A 25,024-nucleotide genomic window follows, 5' to 3' on the forward strand; every position below is an offset into this window, starting at 1 on the left:
GTCAGATATGCGTGTGAGTTTGTGTGTGTCGACTAAATAAGGTTTTTCAAGTTCAGCATTATCTGAAAGCATTATTTGGACATTTGGAAGCATCATTTGGAAGCAACCGCAACTTGACTCCTCGCCCAAACAAACAAATCGTGAGTTAATGCCCTGCTGAGACCAGTACATACCCTTGAAATTTATTGAAAAATGTCTCAAACACATAATTTAGGAATGAATTATCCAAAGACTAAGTGGAAAGGTGACTCTTAATTTCACAGTGCTACTTATGGCCGACTTTGTTTTCATTTTCCTCATGAGTCGACTTGAAGACTGTAATGAGCTTCTTCTCCATGTCATAATAAGCTGCTTTCACTGAAAATAAACACTTAAGGTTGAATTTCTCCTGGAAACTTGGAGCCCGAAGGACTTTTCTTGCTCATGGTCGCTCATGCTTGCAGCAAAGCAGTGTTCAGTATTTTTTTTTTTTTTTATATTGTCCGTAGGAGCCATATTTTACAAAGTATGTGCAGTTTGTTTCCAAATTATACCGAGTTATCAAATTGTGTATTGCACATAAGTGATAATAAAAAATATTTTTTCTTACTCTATCGGGGTTTACGGTTAACGTGGTAAATGGTGGATCCGGACGCAGGGGAAGCAGATTTCAAAGAAAAGGGGAGCACCTGAACTGGGTGGAGTTGGAACGGGAGATAAGGGGTGAGTCTTTCCTCTGCCAGTGTGTCCAGTGATAGCGGATGTCCTCCCGCTTGGCGGCGCGTGATAAGACCGATCCTGCCATTCTGTCAGCCTTATCGCCTTCGGCAGTAGGCTACGACTGTTGGTGCCAAGGCCACAGGATGCCCTGGACTTCATGGCATCGTACGTCTTCTTTGTCTCGTGAAAAAAAATTGCAACCTCTCATTGTCAAACGTAAATGCAAGTAATATTTACTTTAAAAGTGGTCATTTTAGAAACAAACAAAAGTCAGATGCAAATCACTTTTAGCCATCAGTATGTCCAGACTGATGACATGTTCATTTAGTCTGCTGTGCTATCGCTTTTTGGATCAGAAACAGGATGTCGGGTGTGGAGAAGAGTTTAGTCCATTTAAAAAGTGCGAAGCTCAGTTGCAGCAGACAAATTGATAGAAATGAATTGTCAATCTTTCCTGAAAAGTAACTTGGAGATTCTTTTGCTTGATTTCACAAGAGTCAATTGAAGTGCACACTGTTGCTAGGCGTGTTTATATTTTTTTCCATAGCATTGGGAATCCTCATTTAAAAGCAACAAGCCAGTGGAATGACATCGACGATACTGTACATTGCATGCCTTGCACATTTGGGTAATTGAATGGGCTTTATTCAACAACATTTTAAAGGAATGAGGATTCTATGGAAATGCAACCTATGTCAAAGGTTTTTCAGACAAAATCAAAAAGCTCACAAAGAATGAGAGGAACAGTAAAACCTTTTATTGGACAGTAAAGAATGTTAAACATCCTGTAAGTATACTGTAGTTATGTTTAAAATCAGCACGAAAACCTATAAGCAGAAATGTTCAACTGTTTACACGTTTTCAAAATGATATGAGAAAAAAAGAAGACACAGCAAAACAAAACAAAAATTTAAAGCAATCTAAAGTCCCCTTTGATCACTTTCAGAGTCAGCAAGGCCTTCTGAGCTGGCCCAGAAGTACTGCTCTACATTTACAACCTCAATTGCAATATTTGTTCCCTGAAATTGCATTAATTTATACGCGACAATCTATTCTTTATTTTTATAAAATTACCTATTTTTTCAGGGATGCTCCATCCACTTTTTTTCAAAGCGATACCAGGACTCAACCATTGAGGAACGATTGATACCAAGTACCGATACCACCAGTGCTTTTGATCAATAAACTTGACCCTCAAAAAACAAAACAATGACGGATCATTTTAAAGAAAGAAAAAATGTCGCATTACTGTCTTGCCCGAGATGTGTGCGCGCCTCACAGCAGGTGCCACCTGCCAACCACGTTAGCGGCAAGGAAACGCGCTTCTGATGAAAGCAGAACGTGACGGGGGTGGGGCTTCCTTCCTTCTCCGGAGTGCTACGAGATGCAGGGCAATAACATTTGCCTCTTAAGCTTTCCTCGTACGTGTGAGGCCAAAGCCCTACAAAAACACAACAGCTCGGTCAACAGCATTGACAGATCAAGTTCATTGATAAGGAGGAAAAGACCACAGTGGTCACGTCAGATGAACGTATGGAAAGGTAGACATATACTTCCATATATTGTCCCAACAATCACCTAAGGGATGGACCCGAAGTGCAGTACAGGCCCAAAAAAATGCGCAGTGCTTCCTAAAGTTCACGTCATGTTATTGTTGTCCGAAGAAAGCGTCACAGCGCACGCCAAAGACGGAGCTCTCCCAGGATGCTCGGCTTAGAACGCGTCTGCTTCATGTCAGTCATCAGCCAGGCCGGTGTTGTTTTTTTTTTTTTCCTGCGTGCCAAGGCTACCCTCAGTGGAAATGTACATTTAAAACAAACAAATTGTGCAATAGGGGCCTAAAGCAAAGGAAATGGTTGAAGTGGGTGTAGGCCAAACACAATATATGCGTTTGTGGATAATCAAGATGCACTTAAATATCCATTTGGACATTGTATTCCTTTTTTTTTTTTTTTTTTAACTTGTGAAAAGTGAAAATCGTGGCATTCATGAAATTAAATGCATTTCTTTTTTCCCCCAGCAACTTATAAATAGAGAGGACTGTATTACAGCAAAAAATCAGTTCTCTCATAAAAGAGATGATCTACAGGGAATTAAACACACCACACGTTTTCTCTGATTAGACCACTTACAACACAAATGGGAGACAACATTTTTTAAGTTGAGCGTTAAAACATCGCGACGTCAAATACTGTGATTATAATTCTGTTCATAACATCTGTCATTTTGTAAAATAACTGGCAAAAATAATCAGCAGAGAATGCCCCTATTTTGAGTATTGATGAATATTTTCCTGCTTTTAGATGTTACTATAATTATTGAATGTTAGCGTAATATGTAGTCTGTGTTGCTGTGTAATAAAAATGAAACGACTTAAAAAACAACAAAAAAAAAAAAAAGGTCGTCTGGTCATTTCATGCTCATCGTCAACCATTTCATCCTTAAATAATTGCATTGCTAATTATATATCAATGTAAACGCCGATCCACTGTGTGTTTGTACATGATTTGTTTTGAAATTGATAGTTGGGAAAATTGGGCGGTCTTAAAAGCCTCTTATAAATATTGCAGGAGATTGTGGGTTTTTTTTTTCACGTTCTCCCTCACTTAACTGGATCTTTTTGCAGCTCTTGACTTTAATAATAAATAACCCCCCACGGGTCTGCTTATCGCTGCTGCCACATAGTGATCTGACACAGACATTTGACATTCACACACAAGCTGGGGGGTGGGGGGTGGGGGTGTGGGGTTGTTAGTTGTGGTGGAGTGGGGAGAGCATTCCTTTTTCTCATCCCGGTGAATCTGGTAGCCATTATCTGGTGTCAGACACATGTAGGGACCAAATCTATTAGGTTCACCCCCAACTAGTGGTCATGGGAGGGTCAATCCTTCAGGGTTCATTATTTCAGGGGAATTCCTTGCTAGCAGATATGTGGTGGGAGAAAGTGGTTTGGAAAATTGAGTCCTATTTGGAACTCAAATGGAAGTTGATTCAGTTTTTAAAAAAAGATTTAAGTATTTTAAAGTGATGCCTTACTTGACATATGTTTTGTTAGTTGTTTTTTGCAGAGGATAAAGAATAAATGCCTGTGAGTATTTCACACTTTGTCTGCATGTGATGATACCGTTTGCGTTGAAATATCGGTTGTCCAAACGTATAAGTACTGCCGTATTGATGCAAGTTTCGTTAGCCCATCTGTGGCGTTTCCCAATGTGTGGTCGCATTAAAGCGCAAGTCAACCCAAATATATTTTTTTAAAGAATACGTTCTATGCAGGCCCATTAGTTGAAACACGGCATTCTGATTAATATTGCGTTTGTGCAATATGAGTTAAGCAGCAAAATCCGTCCATTTTTAGCCATCTCTGGGGGCGGCCATTTTGTCACTTCTGTCAACTGAAAATGACATCACAACTACGCAGGGCTCGGGTAACAACCAATCACGGCTCAGCTTCAGAAAAAAGGAGAGCCGTGATTGGTCGTTATCTGAGTCCTGAGGGTCTGTGATGTCACTTCTGTCAACTGAATATAACAAAATGGCCGCCCCCGGAGATGGCTCAAAACTGGTAAATTTTGCCTCTTAACTCATATTTTATACTAATCATAATGCCTTGTTATTGCTTTGTGTAGTTGGCCTGCATAAAAATATTCTTGAAAAAAATATTTTTGGTTTGACTTCCGCTTTAAGCGAGCGGACTTCTACAAGTACAAATTATGTGGTTTGGTTCAACGCACAATTTGTTATTCTTTTTGTTTGATGTTTAGTTTTGCATTAAACTTCAACTGGGTGTGGCAGTAAACCTCTTGGAGCAAGTACTTTGACATGGCTGGTCCAACCACATTCGTCATGGTCTGTTTGTTGTTGGTTTTTTTTTGTCTTTTTTTTCATGATTTTTCTCAGTGTTCCTTTTGTCTGTTGTTATTATTATTCTGTCCACCTGTGCTCCTTCCACTCCCTAGTGTTAACCAATCAGCTCCCTCCTACCCTACCTACCTTTGTGTCTTGTCCAGGTGTTTCTCATTGTGACGTGAGTCTGTAATTAGTTCAGTTTTCCTTTCAGTCCTTGTTGGGTCATTGTTGTTGTGGTGTTGTTTTGTAGTATCAATGTCTGTTGTTGTCACCCAGTTTTCCTTTAGTCCAGTCAACTCTCTTTGCTACGCCATGTCGTCTCTCTGAGCCAAGTCAAGCCAAACCAAGTGGAGCCGAGCCGAGCGAAGCCTCTTCACCACGCCAAGTCCTCCACGCCTCTGCATCATGCCGTACCCTGACAACACTAAGTAAGTGATTCAGAAAAATGCTATTTTCCTGATTACAAGCCAGTGGACCACCAAAATGATTGTGAAGTTGTCATGTCATGTAAAACAAATACATAATGTTGCTTTAAATTAGTGCTGTCAAGAGATTAAAAATGTTAAACTAATTAATCGCAAAACTTTACATAATTGATTGCGATTAATCATATTTTTTACAAAGCCTGGAATAGATATTTACTTGAGTAAAATCTTGGAATTAATGTGGCATTTTTTTTTACAAGTATATTTCTATTCAAAGACTGTTCTGATGGCTTTCTTTTTGATCCTTGAATAAGATTATTTTTCTGTGAAGTACAACTGTTGAACGAGACACCAAAGATGTACAGCTAAAATGGTATTTGAAATTGGATTTGCATGGTGTGCAAATCGTTTTGAATTTCTCAAATGAGCCGTTGAGCAACCTTTTAAACTAAAAGTCGGCGCCGGTGACTCTCGGCTAAGTTTGATCGCAAAGTGAGCAGAGGTCAGCTGCCACAGGAAGTACATACAAATAAGTTAACTGAGTTAAAAAAAAAAATTAAAAAAATAAAATTTAAATTAATCGCCATAGTTAATGCTTTAACTTTGATAGCCCTATTTTAAACACAGACGGCATCCGTTTATTGTGATGATGAGTGGTGCAACTGGTACTGGGGTCTTGCCCTCTCTCCATGGTGCTTGGATTCTCAGTCAAGTGGGACTGTTGCATGGTAACAATTTCGTTTTTTTGGCATCACTTAATCAAAGAGAAAGATCAGCTTTAACGATTTGAGTGGCTTATAAGAAAGTTTGAACTGTTACCTAAAACTAAAACCTTGGCTGATTTGCAATTTGGTTTTATAAAATGTAAATCGATTGTTTAGTCCCCGGTTGTATAAACACGCAATTAAAAAAAAACAATAGGAGGGTATACGAAGCAAAACAAGGAAACCCCACCTACCTTTTTATTTTTAATGGATACTTTCCAGCGTTTGTCAATAGTGGATGCAGCAATATGATCTATTCAACTGTATGCAGTCACAATGAAACCTAATTCCTCTGAGAAAAATGCCAAAACATTATGTGAAACTATTTGTATCCATGTCATTAAGTTTGAAAGGCACCACGTCTTTTGGAATATATTTGGATCTATTCGGCCCCATGTCATGAGAAAAAAAAAAATGAAGTTTACCCCGTAAGGAATTCTACACTGTCCATCAGGATTATACACATACAGCATGTATTTCCCTTTAAATAACAAACACATGGAGGGAGTTTTAACAGTAATCATCAATTGTTTTTTTTGTTGTTTTACATATCATCATAAAATAGCATTAATCAAAATCTTACCAAGAAGCTAAAAGTTGCATGACCCATTGTTTGGATTGACCATATGCAGTGTTTTACAGTATGTTTGACAAGAGTCATTAATCATAGCATATACAGTATATACGAGGCTTCTCCCAATGGTATGCGCCGCCTTGACGTTTGCGTGACCAAAAATGTCCTCCCTTTTCCCCCCCTCCTCCCTTTTCGACTTTGCCGACATGCCTCAGCCCACCGATGTCTCCGCATCCTGTGTATTGAAAGCCCACTCCCCACACTATTGGAGTCAGGATGTTTTTTTTCTTTTTTTTTTTTTTTTTTTTTTTTTCATACCCCCATCCACCCAACCCTCCCCTTCACGTTTCTACATCTATGGGAAGGGTTGAGGCCCCCAATCATTTTAGTTTTTAATAGGATGCAGCGATAACGCGGCAGGTTGATTGCCACATGGAGCCGAATGAGGAAAGGGTGCGGCGAAGGGGGCCTCAATTAGGGGCCGTCTAAAGAATGCTGCGCGAGATAAAGCAATTACATGTCGCTGCGGCGAGTTGGCTCGGCGTTAAATGTCAGGATGGGCTGCAGAGGAAGCTTGTATGAATAAAAAGGGGGAAAACGGGCGTCGTTTGAAGGCAATTCCGGTGAATGTAACATTCCATTTGCATATGACATTAGGATCTCAATGCTATGACAACGCGTCAACCACCACCTTCCCCGGTTGCGTTTTGTCGCTTAATGCTGACGAAGAAAATGTCATCTTAGGATCTTATCGTACATTTCGGGCTTGCAGTGGCCTGAGACCAGCGCTCGGCTTGTTTTATCTTCCAAATTGAGGAAACTAGAAAGTAAAGCAACCACTTATCTGTGTGCGCGAGCAAACAGAAGTCGTCCCACGTCGCCGCAAATTAAGACCTCCCCATCCTGCCAACCTCCTCCACAGCTGGCCCGTAACACACACGCACACACACACACATCCGCCCCAAATGGACCGCAAACAGTAAGCAAGGGTTGTAATGGCTTTGTAGACCCAACAGGCAGGAACCGGCTGTTGTAATCAAGGTATTACGTAATTGTAATCAAAGCACACTAACGGGGCAACTTGAAAGTTTCAGGACGCTGGACAACCTCCAATTTATTCGTACAAATTCCTCACACGCAATTAATGGAAATTGATTCAAGTGTTGCCACGAAACGCCTTTCCTAACTATTCAATGCGTTCATAAAAAGCAACATTTTTAACTGCCATCCAAGCCCAAGATAATTAAAAAAAAATTGAGCCTTTAGCACTGTGGGTCATGGTGCTGTAAGATTTATGAAAGGGCAGTTTGCGCTAATGTGGGCGTGAACCCAGCTGATTAATCGCCGCTAAAATCAAAGCAGCTTCTCTAATTCCCTATAAGCGTGGTACACTCACATCTCACATGGAGAGATCGCTGCGTAGAAAAGGAAGCAGCGATCCTGATGTAACCGGAGCGTTGTCACTGCTTTTTCCTGGTGTGGCACCAGGCAAAATAGGGGGAATCCCTCGTTAAATAACAATGCGCTGCTGGGGACTTCAATATGCCCGCAGGCCTTATGTACAGTATCCATCCCAAAACGTCAGAATTTTTAAAAGTTCTCATCCGACCGTCCCCAAAATGGCCGTCCATCCGGGACGGACCGTTCCGTCGCAGGGACGGAATGACCACCACTGTTGCCGAGCATCCCAGAACGGATCGCTTTCAACTTTACTACAAGTTCAACGGTCCGCACGTAACTTTCATTCCTCTGCATCATGTTTCGCACATGCGGTTTAGCTTCCACAGCATTCACATTTAGCCCATGCTCCCATATGCGTGCAGTTTCAATTTATGTCTGCCATCCGTTCCACATCCAACACGATAGGAACGCCACTCAGTCTCACCGCCGTGCACCTGGTTAACATCCAAGTGCTCTCAGTGGTCCATCTGGAGTTATGCGCGTCGCTTTGGAGGTTCAAAGCGTGCAGAGGCATGAATGCGGACGCGTGGGAAAGGTGCAACGCGCGACCGGCCGATTAATCATCACATTTATTTGATCAAAACTTCACAAAGAAAACAAATGTTGGCCTGCAACAATCTCTGATTGAGCAGCATTGCATTCTGCCCTCTTATCGAAATGCTGAAATTTCCTAGTTTCAAGGAAAGCAGCATTGCGAAGATATCGACGTATGTATCATTTCGATATTGTGTGCCGTTGTTTCTACACGGGTCATCCGAAACGGAGGCAATCCTACGAAGCAAGGCAGATAACCGTGCAGCGTCTATAGCATAAATGGCTCCTGCGACATGATGAGAGCTTGCGATTGTTCTTGATTACAAACATCTAACGTGCTGATTAGCCACCAGCGGAGGCCTTCCTCTAAACTCCAACTTTGCTTATCAGGATGCGCAACTGTTCCCCTCAGCTCTTGACACAGGATACGCGGTTTGGAGTAGATGTACATGTAAGGGCGGGGGGGTGGGCGGGCTAGTAAAAGAGGAGTTTCGTAATTCCTATCATTTAGATTCCAGTTGGCGTACGCTTGGTAGAAAACAGCTGATTTTGTTATTAGCATTAGTAGGAATTCATGTAATAAGTACAAAAGTAAACAAATATTTATTTTCTGCACTTAAAAATTTTTCATCTGTCCTTTACTTGAGTATTTCCTTTTCTGATGACTTCTCATTGCCTACATTTGAAAACAGGTATTTGTACTCAATACTTAGTCGAAATAGATCCCTTACTTTTTTTTCAACCTCTGCAGATGACAAGGCAACAAACGACATGTAAATAGAGGCAAGTAAAGTCAACCATACTTGATTGCTTGAGGTATTCGTGTCTTATAAGGTAGAAAAAAAAAACAGGGATGGCAGTGACATGGAAAAACGTAAACCAGAAAGTATTCAGGACAACGGCAACAGATTTGGAGAAGGAAGATATTGCCCATCCATGGCCTAAATTAATAGATTTGCTTGCTGTTGTATGGCTTCTTGCTTCATAAAAATTCTGTCTAATCTGGAAAATAAACACATACGGGTGAGATGTATATTTTGGTTCTTATTATTGGCTAATTTAGCTTTTTTTTTTTTTGTATCTCAGTTCACAACGTTGGCAATGCTATGGAAACAAACTGTTTTGATAGCCTACAAGCCGAGTCAAGCTAGTTCTTGATTCGAAGTACATTTTACACAAGTATATGTAACTTTGAATACAATTTGAGAACGTTTACCACCTCTAGTTCAGGGTAAGTTTTAGAAAACAATACTGTTGGTGTTTTTATCAACAGTCATGATGTCACAACCAAAACAGGAAGTGGACCAGGAGGCTGGAGCTGCTGCTGTTTGTGCATGTAACGTTTATCAGGCTTATCTGCTTGTAGTGGTTCTTTACAAAGTTACATCAGCAACTACTAGCCTCGGCGTAGTGTATCACTGACCTCGTGTAGGACATATGCAGTGCATATATAGCCGTCAAATGAAAAACATCAAGTAAAACGTTTAACTGAGTGTTGCCTGACGTCATATTCTTGCCGCATAAGATAGATCGTTGCAAGCCGATAATAGCCTCAAATTGTTGTCGTTTCTTTCATCCAAAAACTGAAGTTTAATACCAAAATGAAATCAGGTTGTACGATGTGTTTAATTAGGTCAGCTGCGGTTGGGCGTAGCGTGTGAGCTGGACCGCTTCCACATCTGATTTGACCCCTGACGAGATTTCCAACATTAAAGTTGAAACGGCAACGAAAAACAATCGGCTGTTATTTAATGAAGTTTCCTGTATGACTGAACCGGTTGTATTGGAATGGTGAAGTCATGTCATGTCTGATAAGATGTATTTCTACTAACTCCACAGGAAATTTGGGCCACAGAGAAAGCAGAGTAAAGAGATTCTAAGTGCAATGATGCAGCTATTGAATAATTCATAAATCAGAGGGTGGATTAGACTGCTTGTTTCATCTCGAATATTAATTGTTCATCTTCCTTTCCCAAGAAATTTTAGGACAATTGTAAGGCCCTCTCTCAAAAATACACAAACAGAAGACCAACTCCACATTCCAAATGTGAGCAATATTTAAGAATTAAGCATAAACTTAAAGAAAAACAATACTGTATGCGCATGTTTTTTCCTTGTAGGTCCCTGTTTCATGAGCTCCTCTACACTTTCAATAAAAGGTTTTGTCACCAACTGACACCAACTGAACTGTCAAACATCACTCTAAAAAACAGTTGCGTTAAAAATAACACAATTTTGGGTCAAAAATGGACTGGTCCACTATTTGGGTCAATTCGACCCACTTGTGTTGTTTTGTACAAAAAAGTCCCATTTTTGGGGTTGTTTTGTACTATTTATAATATTTGTAATATTTTTTGCGATGGTACGCATTGATTGGTGTGTGGTGGGCCTTAGTGTCACAAAAACGGGATAAAGGGAGAAGACTCTTCAAATGTCGGCGTGTTGTGAACTTCACTTCCCGGTAAAGAAATCAAGCTATTTATCACTCTGGATCCCACTGTCATGCGGAAAACAATCAATCAGTCCTAAAAGCGCTTTATTCTTATGTCTCCGTTACACAACATACGGACACACGATCTTTGCATCTGGCGCAGTCATGAATCTGACTGTACCCGATACTCGCAGGGTTCAAACGGCGTGGCAGACTTCTGATGTATTACCACTCCGAGCAGACTTCTTTACATTCCCGGAGAAGCTCGATCCCACCAGATGTACAGGTCAAATGGAGGTTCCGTGTTTGACGTGCCTTGCGTCTAATTGCCTCTTGATTAAAAACAGACCAAAAAAAAAAAAAAAAAGCACTTTAGTCGAAGTCGTGACGACGGGTTGATGTGATCAAAAGTTAAAAAACCTTCTCGGCAAATGGTAACCTACTGAGTCGTCATCCTACTGAGGCCTCATGAGGCCTTACAAGATAAGGCTCATGTAGATCCTCTGGGGGTCAACACAACATTCCTCAATTGGGAGGATTCCACCATATAGATATGTAGGGATACGTTCTGGATACGATCCAGAGGCTGTTGTTGCGACATTCCCGCCAGTCCCTTCATGAATCAATGATGTTCAACCATCTTGTGTCACACACACTTTCCACTACTGCGCGTGTGATTTTTCTGCCGAATCTAGTTTGATTAATAATTGAACTGAATACAATTTCTTGATTCTGTTAGTGAGAAGCTATACGTTCTTTTGAACTCCTATATGGGAAACGTTTGCACGTTTTCACTTCTGCTTTCAATTAGTTGAAGGTTTGAAAGCAGCTGCAGGCCTCCAAAATGGCACGAGTGATTCAATGCTAGGTATGTTGTTGTTAAGAGATCGTCATGACCTCTTGGGAAATAGCACTGACTCTGCAGCTGAAGGGGTCACCACGCTGACTGTTTGAGCAGCTGGCAAGACGGCAAGCTGTACAGTAAACACGCTTGCATGCGTATTGCAATGACAAGACTAAAACACTTCCAAGAGTCATCTTAGCCAGAAGCTCCATCCTATCACAACCCATGCGATAGTTTTGCCGCGTGGTCACGGGCTCCTATTCAAATAATTCATTTAATGAATTGATTTCTAAAATGATTCAGATGCATTGCCCCACTCTGTTGTCGTATTTATGAATGAAATACGACATCCAACAAAATCGTGTTACGCCACCACTTAGACCTGCTTTTACAGAGTCGAAAATGTAAGATGCCTTTTGGTCACCAAATTGCCAGATGCGCTGGGGGGGGGGGGTGCAATCAAATATGCTGGAACACCTACTGATGTATAGCGTGGTCAACCAAATTCATAAATTCACAAATGCGTTAAGATAGACTTGCCATGGCACTAAAATGAAGATTGACCTGTTTTTACGCCGAGCAGATTCTACTGTCTGTGACCAAATTGTCAGGTGTACTGCGGGTGTTCCAGCTCCGTCCGGCAGAATGCCCAGCGAGGCGCAACGCAGTTCCAAACATGGTAAACTAGACTTGCCCCGGCACGAAAATGACAACAGAACCGTTTTTCTATGAAAATAGGGCCCCGAGTCTTTTATTGCTTGTACGGTGCAATATTACACTAGTTAAGTTATTCATTGCTCTGTGATTAGCTGGCAACCAGTTGAGGCAACTGGGATTAGCTCCAGCGCACCCGTGACCCTAATGAGGAAAAATGCGATATAAAATGGATTGAGTTAGTCATACACTTGCATGACAGTTAAAAATGTTACTAAAACGTTGCCAGTACAGGTTTTATGCTGGCTGTAATTTGACTCTAGAACAGAACAATTACATTTTCATTACTTCCTATATGGGGAAAATTCTTATTCCAAGCTAATCAAAAATGGGATTGCATTTGACGTGAGTTTGTCCCATTCCTGCAGAATGTTCAATAAACAAATTACTCAAAGAATGCCTCAATTGGAGGTTCTACAAAGGCACCAATAATAGTCGTCAAAATTGGATTAGGAAAGAGGACTGTTTATGTTATGAATTGAAAAAGATCCAATCAAATGTTAAAAACAAGCCGCATGTAACTGTCACGGTCAAGGATGAACGAGTGTGGTAAGTGGAGCATAAATCCTGACGTTCCAGCTTGTCTCAAAAACAATACATGCAGCCTCTGCCAAATAGCAAACCTTAGCGCGTGCGTTCACGGAGCAACAAGCGTTTGTGTTATCGCTCAACATTTGGAAGTCGTTTCCAACATTCGCTTGGAAAATGGCTCCAAAACAAACAGAAATGCATTGCTGGCATTGATGAACTACTCTGCTTATTCATGAAAGTCTGTCGGCCCAAAAAAAGAGAGACCTCTGTACTTGGGCTGATTTGGATTGCTATTTCCCCCCACACCCCCCCCCCCCCCTCCAAGCCCACTTGTGGGAGCTGTGGATCAGAACCTCGGGGCCCAATCAGAGCTGCCGGCATGGGAAAAGAAACGCAGGCATGTGCAGTATGAAATGATGCCGAAAGAACAACACTAGGATGGTAAGGAGGTCATTCCACACTTTTGTGCCTGTGAAGTTGTCACGATTCAACCCCATCTTGGCCCAGTAGGAAATAAAATACTCACCACACTTTTAAGCTCTGTCAAGTCCGTCAACCAGGGAGGAAACCCATCCCTGAAAATGAACGGGGGGGGGCAGCATCAGGGTGGGTGTTCATCATCCAGCAGGCCCGAGACCTCTGCCCCGTCATTGGTCACAGCCAAATCCCGCATCGGTTTAAAAGCAGACGCCACTTTCTTCCCTCCCTTCACTCAGTCAGTCACCGAGGCCCACGTGTGTGTGTGCGAACACCTTCCTGCGCGTGCTTGTGTGTGTGTGTATGTGAGAGCGCCGCACAGAGACGACTTGATCGAGTGGGACCCGGGATGCCTGCGTACGCCACCAACATGAGGTTCAAGTTCCCCATCGTGGCCTTGGCTTTGGAAGTTATCACCATCATCCTGTTTGCGGTCTTTGTGGTTTACGACGACGGGAAAGGTCACGGCCACGACGCGCACGGCAATGACACGGGACACCACGAACCGCCTATGGAGCTCTATCCCAGTAAGTGTAACTGGTGCTATTGGTTTGCTGGGGGATGCTCTGATGTGGCGCATCTATGACTAGAGAGGGAAAAGTCATGAAGAAAATATTGGGGGGGGGGGGGGGGGGGGTTTATTTCTTTCTGTGGGCCTTTAAAAGGCTAAAATGTTGTTGGCCGCTATAGACTTACTATAAGTGATGCTTAACACTAAAAATGGGGAAAAATATCTTGTAATTTATTTTAATGTATTAGTTTTGAATTATGAGGTAATGCTTTATCCAATAAATTATTCAAATTCCAAATCTTTTCCTTTATTTTTTATTTTTTTTGCTGCAATTTTCTGCAGATTTTTCTGAATGAATGTTTTTCCAACTTTTTACATGAAATCCAAACCAAACAGCAGCTCTGTGAAATCCAATCATGGGGAGGCATAATATGATCTGTTTTTAATTGGAATAATGTGAATTCTATTTATCACCGGGATGGACAAATTACGAGAAAACAGAATTGGAGGCCGTTTGTTGCAGTGCAGATCTGCTGAGTTCAATAAGAGAAGTCACATGGTCACCCTCGCCTCAGGCCACCTGGGTCGAGTCATCATTCCCGTGCAGCACCAAAGCACTTCTGCAAGGTCAAGCGATGGGGTCGGATGGTGAAATTATTTGCAGCCTTGCAAAGTTGCGTCGCACTGGAGTTGGTGCGAAGTCACAGTTGGGTGTGGCAGGTGTGACGCACGGAGATAAGCTCGGTGCAAGTCTGCCACTTCAAATGGGGAGCATTGGTATTCTTTTACTGAAATTCTAGCATTGTTGCTTTAATTGATCATTTCAGATATGACCATTTTTGGCCTATTCAATATTTGAATGATTTTTTTTTTTTTTTAACATGAAGAAAAAAAAAATTACTATGAAAAGAAAATATGAAAAGAAAAAAATGATAACAAGCAAAAATTTGGCAAAACGCCCCTAACAAAAGTCATGCTCAAAGGGGAGTGGGACAAAGTCTAGACTTATTAAATCCCACCCCTTCTCAATTTTTCTTAATTTATTTAATTATGCACGTGAAAGTTGATCATTCTCGTTGCATGTTTTCCACATTTAAGTGCATTGAGATTAGAATAGAGTAGTCAAATGTGCAAAAAGCCATGTCCGTAATTGTTCTGTAATGTGAAATGTCTTGCATCCGTGGTCCGTATTCCACCTTCTGTGCAGGACAGATCACCGGTGAGAAAAAAATAATGGCACTTTTCTGGTGCGAAATGACTTCAAGCGTCCTCCCTCACATTCCTATCTCTTTAAAGTTGTCACCAAGTGGGAGCATCTCTACTGGTGAACGTTAGCTAACGTCTGGGCGTGACGCCAGACGCTCTGGCTTCCTCCCAACTTTAGCGCCTCATATTCAGAGCGCTGCTCGGACAATTTTTTTTTTTTTTTTTACCAAAGCATAATTCCAGTTGTAACGCCAAAGTAATCATTACAGTGAAAACATGCTAGTAATTCATTGTTTATAGGCCATCTTGTCTCTCCGGTTTCATAAGTGAGTAGAAGCTTTAAAAATGGTGTCCTTCCAGCACCTTCTGTAAAAACAATCATCAATCAAACAGCTCGAGAGACAATACTGGCTGCCATTAAATTGGTTATACTAAGAGGAAATTACTTCTATTGTCTTTCTGCGCCGATGTTATTTCCATGAATGGAGATCATCACATTAAGCTTAAGGTTCCAATTTCCTGTCTTTAAGCGAACACTCCCCATCAACAATGAGCTTCCCTACTTGAGATGGGCGTGTCATTGTTGTTTTGAATCTTAAGTCTTCAAAAAAAAAAAGAAAAAAAAAAACATAGTTAGAGATGCTTCGCTTATCCAAAAATACATACACATTCTCCTGTAGTTCATCTAACCCTACCCGGGTCATATGTTCTTCATAGAAGCGAAACAAGCTAACTCAGCTGGAACAGCGAGAGCTCTCCCCCCCCCCCGCATCTTATTGAGAATGTGATTGAATTGCTTTCCAAACCAACAGGTCACGGTTGACAAAACGGCTCCTGTGTAAGGAAAATGACTCCTGGGATCCCCACCAGCACCCAATAAATTATTTCAATAGCTCAAATGAGTACGCAGGAAATGAATAGCGTGAGCTCTGTTTTCAATTGAACACATGATATCATAAAGTGTTCCTTCTAATCCGATATCGCCGCCGCCAAGCGGTTATCTGCGCTGGCAAAGCACTTACCCGCCTCCTTTCCTGTGTGTGTCTCCAGTGTTCCAGGATGTTCACGTGATGATCTTCATCGGTTTTGGCTTCTTGATGACTTTCCTGAAGAGATACGGCTTCAGCAGCGTGGGCATCAACCTGCTGCTGGCCGCCTTCGGCCTGCAGTGGGGCCTCCTCATGCAGGGCATTTGGCACCTGGATCACGGCAAAATTAAGATCAACATCTTTAAGTAAGGCCTGCACTTGTGCAAAATTGGGAGACGGATTGGAATTTATTTTGTTCGGTTGTGTTGTTCATTGAATTGATGTCGGGGGGGGGGATTGAAATTTCCCATAGCAAGATTCGGTACATTTTGAATGTCCCCGCTTTAATCTTTACACGTGTTTACAATACTAATCTGTTTTCTTAACGAATCGTCTGCACCTTGTAGAATCATCAACGCGGATTTCAGCACGGCCACGGTCCTGATCTCCTTCGGCGCAGTTCTTGGTAAAACCAGTCCTGTACAGTTGCTCATCATGACCGTCCTCGAGATCAGCATCTTCTCCATCAACGAGCATCTGGTGGCAGAAATCATGGGGGTGAGTTCACTGGCCCTGCTCACATCCTGCAAAACCACCACCGGAGGAAGAATCTTCATTTTATTGGTGCCTGAGTAAATCGATAAGGACTATAATATCCAGGGTTGACTTGTAGGTGAGATAGGCGGATGCTTAGGGCGCCATGCACTAAACATCTGTCGAAAATTCACCTGCAATACATAAAAGTGCTGTATATTCAAACTGATTAACTATCCATCCATCCATTACCGCTTATAATTTGAATTAAAAAGAAAAGAGGACTAAATTGAACTCCATTATATGGTGAATAATTTTGAAATCAGCCCGTCAACATCTGCATTGAATTAACTTTTGAGTGCCCACGACAGTTGCTTTATATTTCTAATTCTCCGATGCTGCATACAAGTCCTAAACCTATTTCTACAGTACGTGTGAGAAGACTTCACTTAGCACAGCAATGAAGAAATATTAGTGTTAATTCACTTGTCTTTGCAGGCTAATGATGTCGGGGCCTCGATGATCATCCATGCCTACGGAGCCTATTTCGGATTGGCCGTGGCGCGAGTGCTTTACCGACCCGGTCTGAGGAACGGCCACGAGAATGACGGCTCTGTTTACCACTCTGATCTCTTTGCTATGATTGGTAAAATCCAATTCCCTTCTATTGAAAGTCATTTGTCAATTTACTTTGAGCTGCAACTCTGCGTAGCCTGCTTGTTATTTTACCCCCATCTAGTGGACGCAAATGTCCCTGCAGCTTCAACACTTATTTTTGGATATACTGTACTCTAAAAGCAGAACTAATTTCCATACTGCTGCTGCTGCTGCTGCTGCTGCTGCTGAACTGAGTCGACTCCTTTTCAACAGGCACAGTGTTCCTCTGGATGTTCTGGCCCAGTTTTAACTCTGCCATTGCCGAGCCGGGCTTCACCCAGCTCACTGCAGTGATCAACACCTACCTCTCCCTGGCCGCCTGCGTCCTCTCGGCCTACGCCATCTCCAGCCTGGTGGAGCACAAAGGAAAACTGGACATGGTCAGATCAACTTTCGTGCCGCTGAAATGTGAATTCAACTCAAGTTTGACCTGTTCTGTTGTGACTTTGTTTGATTGTACAGGTGCACATTCAGAACGCCACCCTGGCCGGTGGCGTTGCCGTGGGAACGTGCGCCGACATGAACATCGGGCCCTTTGGGGCGATGCTGATTGGCTTAGTGGCTGGCATCATTTCCACACTGGGCTTCAAGTTCCTGACTGTGAGTTAGGAAATGACAGTTGATGAATGCGCGACACGTTGTTAATATTCAATTCAAATGATGTTTTCTGTTCTCTCCAGCCTGTTCTGGCATCTAATCTGGGCATCCAGGACACCTGCGGTGTTCACAATCTGCACGGCATGCCGGGCATCCTGGGAGGCCTGGCTGGTATTGTGGCTGTGGCTTTGGGAAAAAAGGATGGGTAAGGTTCGCCGACGGAAGTCGTCAAATGTCATTTTGTTTGGTTTGCGGTTGATCAAATCCCGACTGTTCGCCTTCAGAGGGAATGCTACAATGCAAGCAGCTGCCTTGGCTTCCTCCCTCGGGTTCGCTTTGGTTGGAGGAGCTATCACAGGTGGGTGGAGATGAGAATTCACACTGTATGCCACTTCTTGATATATCTGCAAAGCGTAATAAGATCCAAGACAAGTGTTTAAACTGAATTTTACCTAATGCGACGCTTAAAGCGGAAGTCAACGCAAACATTTTTCTTTTTTCTTTCAACAATATGTTCTATGCAAGCCCTCGAGTTGAAACGTAGCATTCTGATAAATATTGCATTTGTGGAATTGCTCACGACGACCAATGACGGGTCAGATTCAGAAAACAGGTCAGCCGTGATTGGTCGTCGGGCGAGCGGTTGCGATGTCATTTTCAGTCGACAGAAGACAAAATGGCCGCCCCCCCTGGAGATGGCAAAAAACGAGTGCATTTTGCTGCTTAACTTATATTCCACAAAAATTAATCAGAATGCCGTGTTTCAACTAGTGGGCCTGCTGGGAACGTATTCTTGAAAAAAATATGTTTGGGTTGACATCCGCTTTAATACATGGATGGCACTGACATTTTATTTTCTGCGTTTTCTGATGCCACCGTTGCACAGTTGAATCGTGACAAAGTTTCTTGACAGCAGCAAGTTTCAGGGTGACTGAAAATGTGTTTTCCTGATTTCTCAGGTTTAATAATGAAGTTGCCTATCTGGGGCCAACCTCCAGACCAGAACTGCTTCGATGACTCTATTTACTGGGAGGTAAGAAATCCGACTTCATTTCAGAGATGGGAGCTGAACGAAAGTAATATTCCACATGATTAAATCGGAAATTCAGGATGTAATTTGCTCTTTAACCAGGTTGTCCCTGACTATGAATATAAAAGTTTTTAGAAATGAAGACACAATATATATACACTGTAGATATTTTTAAAATAATTATTTCCCAGGTCCCTGCGGAAGAAGAGGAGAATGAGGAGAGCTTGGCTCACGCAGATCACTCGAAGAACAAAGCCGATGTTTGAAAATGTGGAAAAAGAAAAACGGAGCAGGGAATATTATTGTGCCACAATTATTGCAGTTCTGTTTGAGTTGAGACTTTAAAAAAAAAAAAAACAGTTGCCTGGATAACACGGCACACTTGTTTTCAAATACTAGAGATAGGCAAGATTAGCCGGTTAACGAATTTCACTGATTGTGTGAAATTGAAACATGCAGCCAGCAGGTGCTATTGATTACATTGCAATTACAGTTCTCTGCTGTCTAAAGAAGTATAACAAAGAGATTTTTTTCAAATTCAGAGCTTATAGTCAAATGCCCATCCCTTAAAAATGTATATTTTATCAAGAGTAACCTTCAGGGTTGTTTTTATTTTTTGACACTGAAAATATTCAACAGCTCATAAATGAATCATCACTCAATGCTGGAACACAGCAACACCTGTAATCTTTTTTTTTTTTTTCTTGTACACATTAAAAAAAAAAACCTAAACCATATTATTATTATTATTATTATTTTTTTTTTTTTTTTACATGGTATAGCATTTTTATTTTATTTTTTTACATTCAAGCATTATGTTATCCTTTCACATGAGTAACACTTTGGGGAAAGACAGGGACAGAACAGGGCTTCACATGACCTCATCACCTTTACCTTAAGACGTTCACTGTTCCTGTGATGAACCAACGTGTGTGTGTGTGTGTGTGTGTGTGTGTCTGTGTGTCAACATTGTGGCTCATTTTGTTACTATTTTTACTATATCAAATGTATTCGTCAATGTACATACAAGTTCACGTGTTGATTGACATGGTCAGTTTGGTTGTAGCCCTGCAGTGTAAAAAGAACCGGTACACAACTTCTGTTTTTTCCAGATGTCATGATAAAACAGGACAAAAATTACACTACAAACACTTTTTCATACAAAATGCATCCTGCCACCATTCTGTGACACAAATGAGTCTTTTTTTGTGTTACACTTTATAACAACAGCAACCAAAGAAAAAGGCTGTGGGTGAGATCAAACGGACTACATTTCTTAGTTAATCAATTCAGCTTTTTTGGGGGGGGGGGGCTCATTCTGTGTGATGCCTAGAGCAATGAAAAGCTTTAAAATTTTGTATTTTTTTTATACAGTGCTTCTTGTATTTGTATAATGTACAAACACTGCCATAATAAATGTTTTGTACATGATTATACAAATGTTTGGTTTGTGACATTACGAGAAACTATCAGTCCATCGGCAGCGAGTCGCTGGGAGGTCAAACTTGTTTTCATCAGGGGTCAAATAATAGTGTCAAATAATAGTTCTGGTTTCCCTGGTTGTCGGTTATAAGGATGAATCTGCATGCTAGTCATCCATCCTGCATCCTATCCATCCTTTATGCACTGTCAATGGGTTGCATTTTGTTGAATGTTCAAGTATATTGTATTTAGAATAATAAAGACGTACTTCTGGAGCCTGTTGCTTTTGTTTAATGTTGTTCCAACCTCACCTTCAAGAGGAAGTCAACCCAAAAACTAACTTACATTCTCACAGATATAGTCAAATCATTATCTTACACATACCGATATATAATTTTATCACTCTAATGCTAACACAGCAAAGAGTTAGAATTCTAGTTTCTCTTATTTACACCTGATTATTAGACATTTTTGAAATATTTATTTTCAAAGCTTATTAAACATTGCAAGTGATTTACAAGATTTAAATTCAGTTTCATCATTGCTCCAAAAATAAACTCCTTTGCTTTTTATTTGTTTCATTTCATGTTTGCTATTCTCAATGAGCCAAAGTAAACAAGAGAATGGCTTCAACAAATATTTTCTGGAGCGGCATTTTGAACCCAGATGCACGTGGCATGAGTGTGATTCACACTAGGTATCCCAAGAACATTGCTGAACGGGAAGAGGTTTGTTCAGACCAACCAATAAGCGGAGGGACAATGCTGACATCACAAAGGACCATCGCGGTTGAACTTTTAAACAGTCCCTCTTCTAATATAATTGACATTGCTCGGCCAGCGCTACCAGTGATTCTGAAGGCCCCGGGACCATTAAATTGACATGGCTGCTGATTGGACATCAAAACATCGTGTACTAGAAGCAATGTAGTCAAATAAAATACTATGCCAAAGAAGAAAATGCTCTATTAAGATTACATTAAAGCAACTTAATTAAACAAATACGAGAATTTAGGGACGTTCCATGTATTTCCGATTTTGAAACTCAAATCTGAAAACAACAAACAATTTTAGCTGGTTTAAAAAATAAAATGAGACCCATTTTGCATGAAAATACAAGCATGAAATTGGCTTCTGTATTGTTTTTGTTTACAATCGTGTGCCCCGACCACGGTGGTAAAATTAGCAGTATATCCCACAATCCCATGCGGCAATATGCAGCTAGTGAGCGTAAACATTTTGATAGTTTACGCAACCACAAGTTTTAAGTGACTTTTAACAATTTGTAGCGATGGAAAAGTACACTTAGACTTTAGACAGGCAGGCGAGTGTGCGGAAAATTGCGTGTGATTGGAAATTTGGATCCAGGCAAATTAACTAACGTGTTCTCATCGATCTACTACATTCAAGATTATCTCAGGGCAGCTGAGATAATTGACAAACCAGTAAAGGCTCGTTTACTTAGCCCTAGGGCACTTTTCAACCACTTCTACAAATAAGAAGCAAACGTTCTTACTTCAAGCTGTTTATTTGTCAGTCCAAGCTATTGTTGCATGCAACACTGGCGTGTCAAACAAGTGATTAAACAACGAATGTCCACTAGCTAAATGCTATCATACAGTCAAAAGAAGACAACCAAAATTATCACCGATGTTACGGTAAATACACCTTTAAATAGCACACAGCTGGGAACAGTCCAGGGTGTTGTATAATTATCTTCTTCTGTGATAACTGTTAACGAGGACACGGGAAAGGACAGAAATTCTGCAATTGGATCGTTTTCTTTTGGGTGGGCGTCAAAATCCCGGTTTGTCATGATTTTCAGAAGGCTAACGAAACCTTTTCGTCGCGAACAGAAGCAGATTCGGTCTGGCGGGACTAAATTTTGGTCATTGAATATTGGGTTTGGAAGCAGATACTAAGGTGTAAAAACGTCCGAATTCGTTTTTCAAAACGAAAAGGGAATTAAATAACGACTTGTTTTTTCAATAGCATGAGGATCGCACCAATATTTGAGATTTTATGGACATTAACATTTTCTTTTCCTTAGGTGCGCACTCAAAGAAGAAAACGCTTCATGTCCATACAATAGTGAGGCGATTTGTTTTGATATTTCAACAGATTTGTGTGGATACAGGACAGGTTGAGATGTGCACATGAATTTTGGTTGCGATTGGTCGTCGTTTATTCTCGTTAATCTTTTTCACACACACTGGTAAATTTGGTTTGGAGGTGGTGGTTTTGGAGGGTAGGGTGGGTTGTATGAGCGGTGGTGTATATTCCCGATGACACTTAATAGGGGGGGGCTGGCTCGGAAAGTCTTCCCATTTTTCTCCCCAATAGTATTAATAGTTATTATTAAATTTGATTTCATCATGTTTCGTTGTGTGTTGCAGGTGAAGGCTACAGACCCGTCGGACCAGGAGCGACCCATCCACTACCCCCAACCAACGAGACGAGACGCTTCTCAACCTCCCAGCAGAGTTGCTTTTATCGACAAAGCATCTTGAAACTAAAACACGAACTGTTTGTGACTGAAGCAGACAAGAAGACACGTGATTTATTCAAGCACTTTCTTCACGATCACCAATAAAGCAACATAACAAACTATACTGCCTCTTTGTCATGTTTGTCTTTAATTTCAAACCAAGTTGACTTTGCAAACTCTCTCCTGATGGATGACATCATGAAGTTAGTGGTAGTAAACACTGGTGGGTGGGTGTTATTTGTTAGGTTTGAGTGTCATCACACAGTCCACGTGGAATGTCAGTGGTGTAAGTAACCACTTCAGAGGGATACCATCTCCCCAATTACATTTCCTTTTTTCATGTAACTGAGGATAAGCGGCTCGGGTAATGGCTAGATAGATGGATGTTTGGAAGAACGCACTTGAGTACAATCCGATAAATATACAAAAAAAATTCGGAATTTCTCCATCAAGGTGGCCGAGTGGTATAAGAAGTGGCTTGGTGTTCTGGAGACCCGGGTTCGATCCTTACTCTTTCCTCCATTCACAAATTAAATGGAGGACACAGCAAGAATCGAACTCGGGTCTCCTGAGGCCCAAACTTTGACACTAACCATTCGACCATGTCAGATCTTCTGACACAGCTCGGGTGGTTGTATGTATGCATTAATTTACACATTCGCTTTTCCAATTTGTCCGAATATGTGATATATACTACTAAGAGGGCAAACGGCTGCAACTGTGTGGTAGTCTAGTGGTAGCCACCGCAGCTTCATGTGTAGGCAAACCGAGTTCGAGCCCCGACCAGCATTTATGACAATGCTTCTATTACATCGCTCCCGCATTTTCAATGTAACACAACTTCTTTACCAGCGTCGATTACTTTGTTTTCTGCGTAAAATACGTTTTTATTTTTTTTTTCTGGAAGTGACGTCATCACCGGAAACCTATTTAAGTCGGGGAAAGCGAGACAGTCATTCTTTCTCAGGTCGCTGACAGCCTCCCGTCGTCCTCGTCCACCTTCTGCTCTGCACACATCTCCTGCAAAAGATTATGGAAAATTTATAAGGTGAGTGCTCAATCTTTAATAGCCTCTTAAAACTCACTGCTTTTGCTCACTTTGAATTTAGGAATCACTTTTGGCGTGCTCACGCCTTGCTAACATGGCAAGCTAAAGCGTTTGCCCGAGCGTTGGTAATTAACGCTTCCTACGACTTTAAATTGCACCAAAACGCGTTTTTGCAACGTATATACTTTAAATATTTATGGTTAAGTTGATGTTTATTCAACAATAATGCAGCTACTTTGTGTGACTAACGAAGCGTTTGCTCCTACCTTTTCCAGCATCTGGACACAAGTGCCGTTTTGCCGAAGGTAAGTAGACAACACTTCACGATTAAACTGAATAAATCAAGTATATTATCTATCGTTTCTGTTCACAGGCAGGATTCTCAAACAACGACCAGGCTGACAGCAAATTGGCACACAACAAATTGTGTTTTTTATATACAAGATGTCATTATTAAACAGACTAAATCAAGTATCTGTGTGTTGATTCTTATTTCTGTCTTCAGGCTGAGTTCTTAAACAGAATGGCCCACATGACCCTTAAAATGGCTGACGTCCTGTCTTTTTGGGACACTGCGTCATGAGACTTTTGCATGTCAACCAAAATGTCAGGCTGAGTATTTCAAAGTCGAATGCTTACGTTCCTTTCTTTCAGGCCACAGTGCTGTTGAAGAGGCGTCCAGCTCTGCTCTCCTCCCAGGTAAAATACACACTCTTTATAAATGTGCAAATGTTTGACTAATTATTTCAGCTTGAGCTGACCAAGGGGCCTCCTGTGATCTTCTCAATCAACAAAGGTGTGTCAAATCAAGGTCCAGTTAGTGAAAACCCAGCCACAGTTTGACTTGCGCCACAGGTGCTTCCACTCAAGCAGCTTCTGGGGAGCTCGTTTACCTGCCGGTTGAGTGGAAGCACCTGCGGCTACAGCCAAACTGTGGCTCAATGTCAACTTTAATGTTTGCTGCAGTATCACTCCAGGAAGAAGCACCAGCCAGGATTCTGGATGTCACCGAAGGAGGCTCAGGAGACCTGATGGGACTTTCCAGCAGTGTCCCAGCCAAACTTCTGCTTTTTGTTTGTCCTCCCCCTCTTTTACTGCAGTAATCCCAGAGCTTCATTGAGAGCTGTGAAACAAGATGGCGGTGTATCAAGTGAGCATTTTTTTTTTTCCTCTGCAGTTTTGCCAAAGTTGCAGGAAAGTC

At 41.5% G+C, this 25,024-nt stretch overlaps 1 protein-coding gene and 1 long non-coding RNA gene across 18 annotated transcripts in view; one reads left to right on the top strand and one right to left on the bottom strand.

Moving 5' to 3' along the window:
* rhag (Rh associated glycoprotein) overlaps positions 1–25,024 on the top strand; it is a 26,723-nt gene continuing 1,699 nt past the window's right edge. For 2 of the 14 annotated variants that reach the window (XR_015083726.1, XR_015083729.1), the window contains exons 1-4: positions 23,690–23,823; positions 24,099–24,128; positions 24,478–24,522; positions 24,790–24,973. Coding sequence is in view for 7 of the 14 variants with exons in the window: in XM_086018003.1 (XP_085874129.1) it covers positions 13,265–13,267; positions 13,614–13,830; positions 16,071–16,254; positions 16,456–16,606; positions 17,081–17,228; positions 17,453–17,619; positions 17,702–17,839; positions 17,920–18,041; positions 18,121–18,194; positions 18,796–18,869; positions 22,684–22,797 (1,392 nt within the window). In the remaining 7 variants the exon portion in view is untranslated. The other 12 variants (XR_015083728.1, XR_015083731.1, XM_086018003.1 and 9 more) reach the window with 11 other exon arrangements.
* Positions 22,900–25,024, bottom strand: part of LOC147128054 (uncharacterized) — a 7,822-nt gene continuing 5,697 nt past the window's right edge. For all 4 annotated transcript variants that reach the window (XR_015083733.1, XR_015083736.1, XR_015083735.1 and 1 more), the window contains exon 9: positions 22,900–24,946. This is a non-coding gene — a long non-coding RNA (uncharacterized LOC147128054). The remainder of the gene's footprint in view (positions 24,947–25,024) is intronic.

Source organism: Filicampus tigris, chromosome 20 (genome assembly GCF_054856515.1).
Source record: "Filicampus tigris isolate MCC_2025a chromosome 20, RoL_Ftig_1.0, whole genome shotgun sequence".
In the NCBI taxonomy this organism is placed as follows: domain Eukaryota; kingdom Metazoa; phylum Chordata; class Actinopteri; order Syngnathiformes; family Syngnathidae; genus Filicampus; species Filicampus tigris.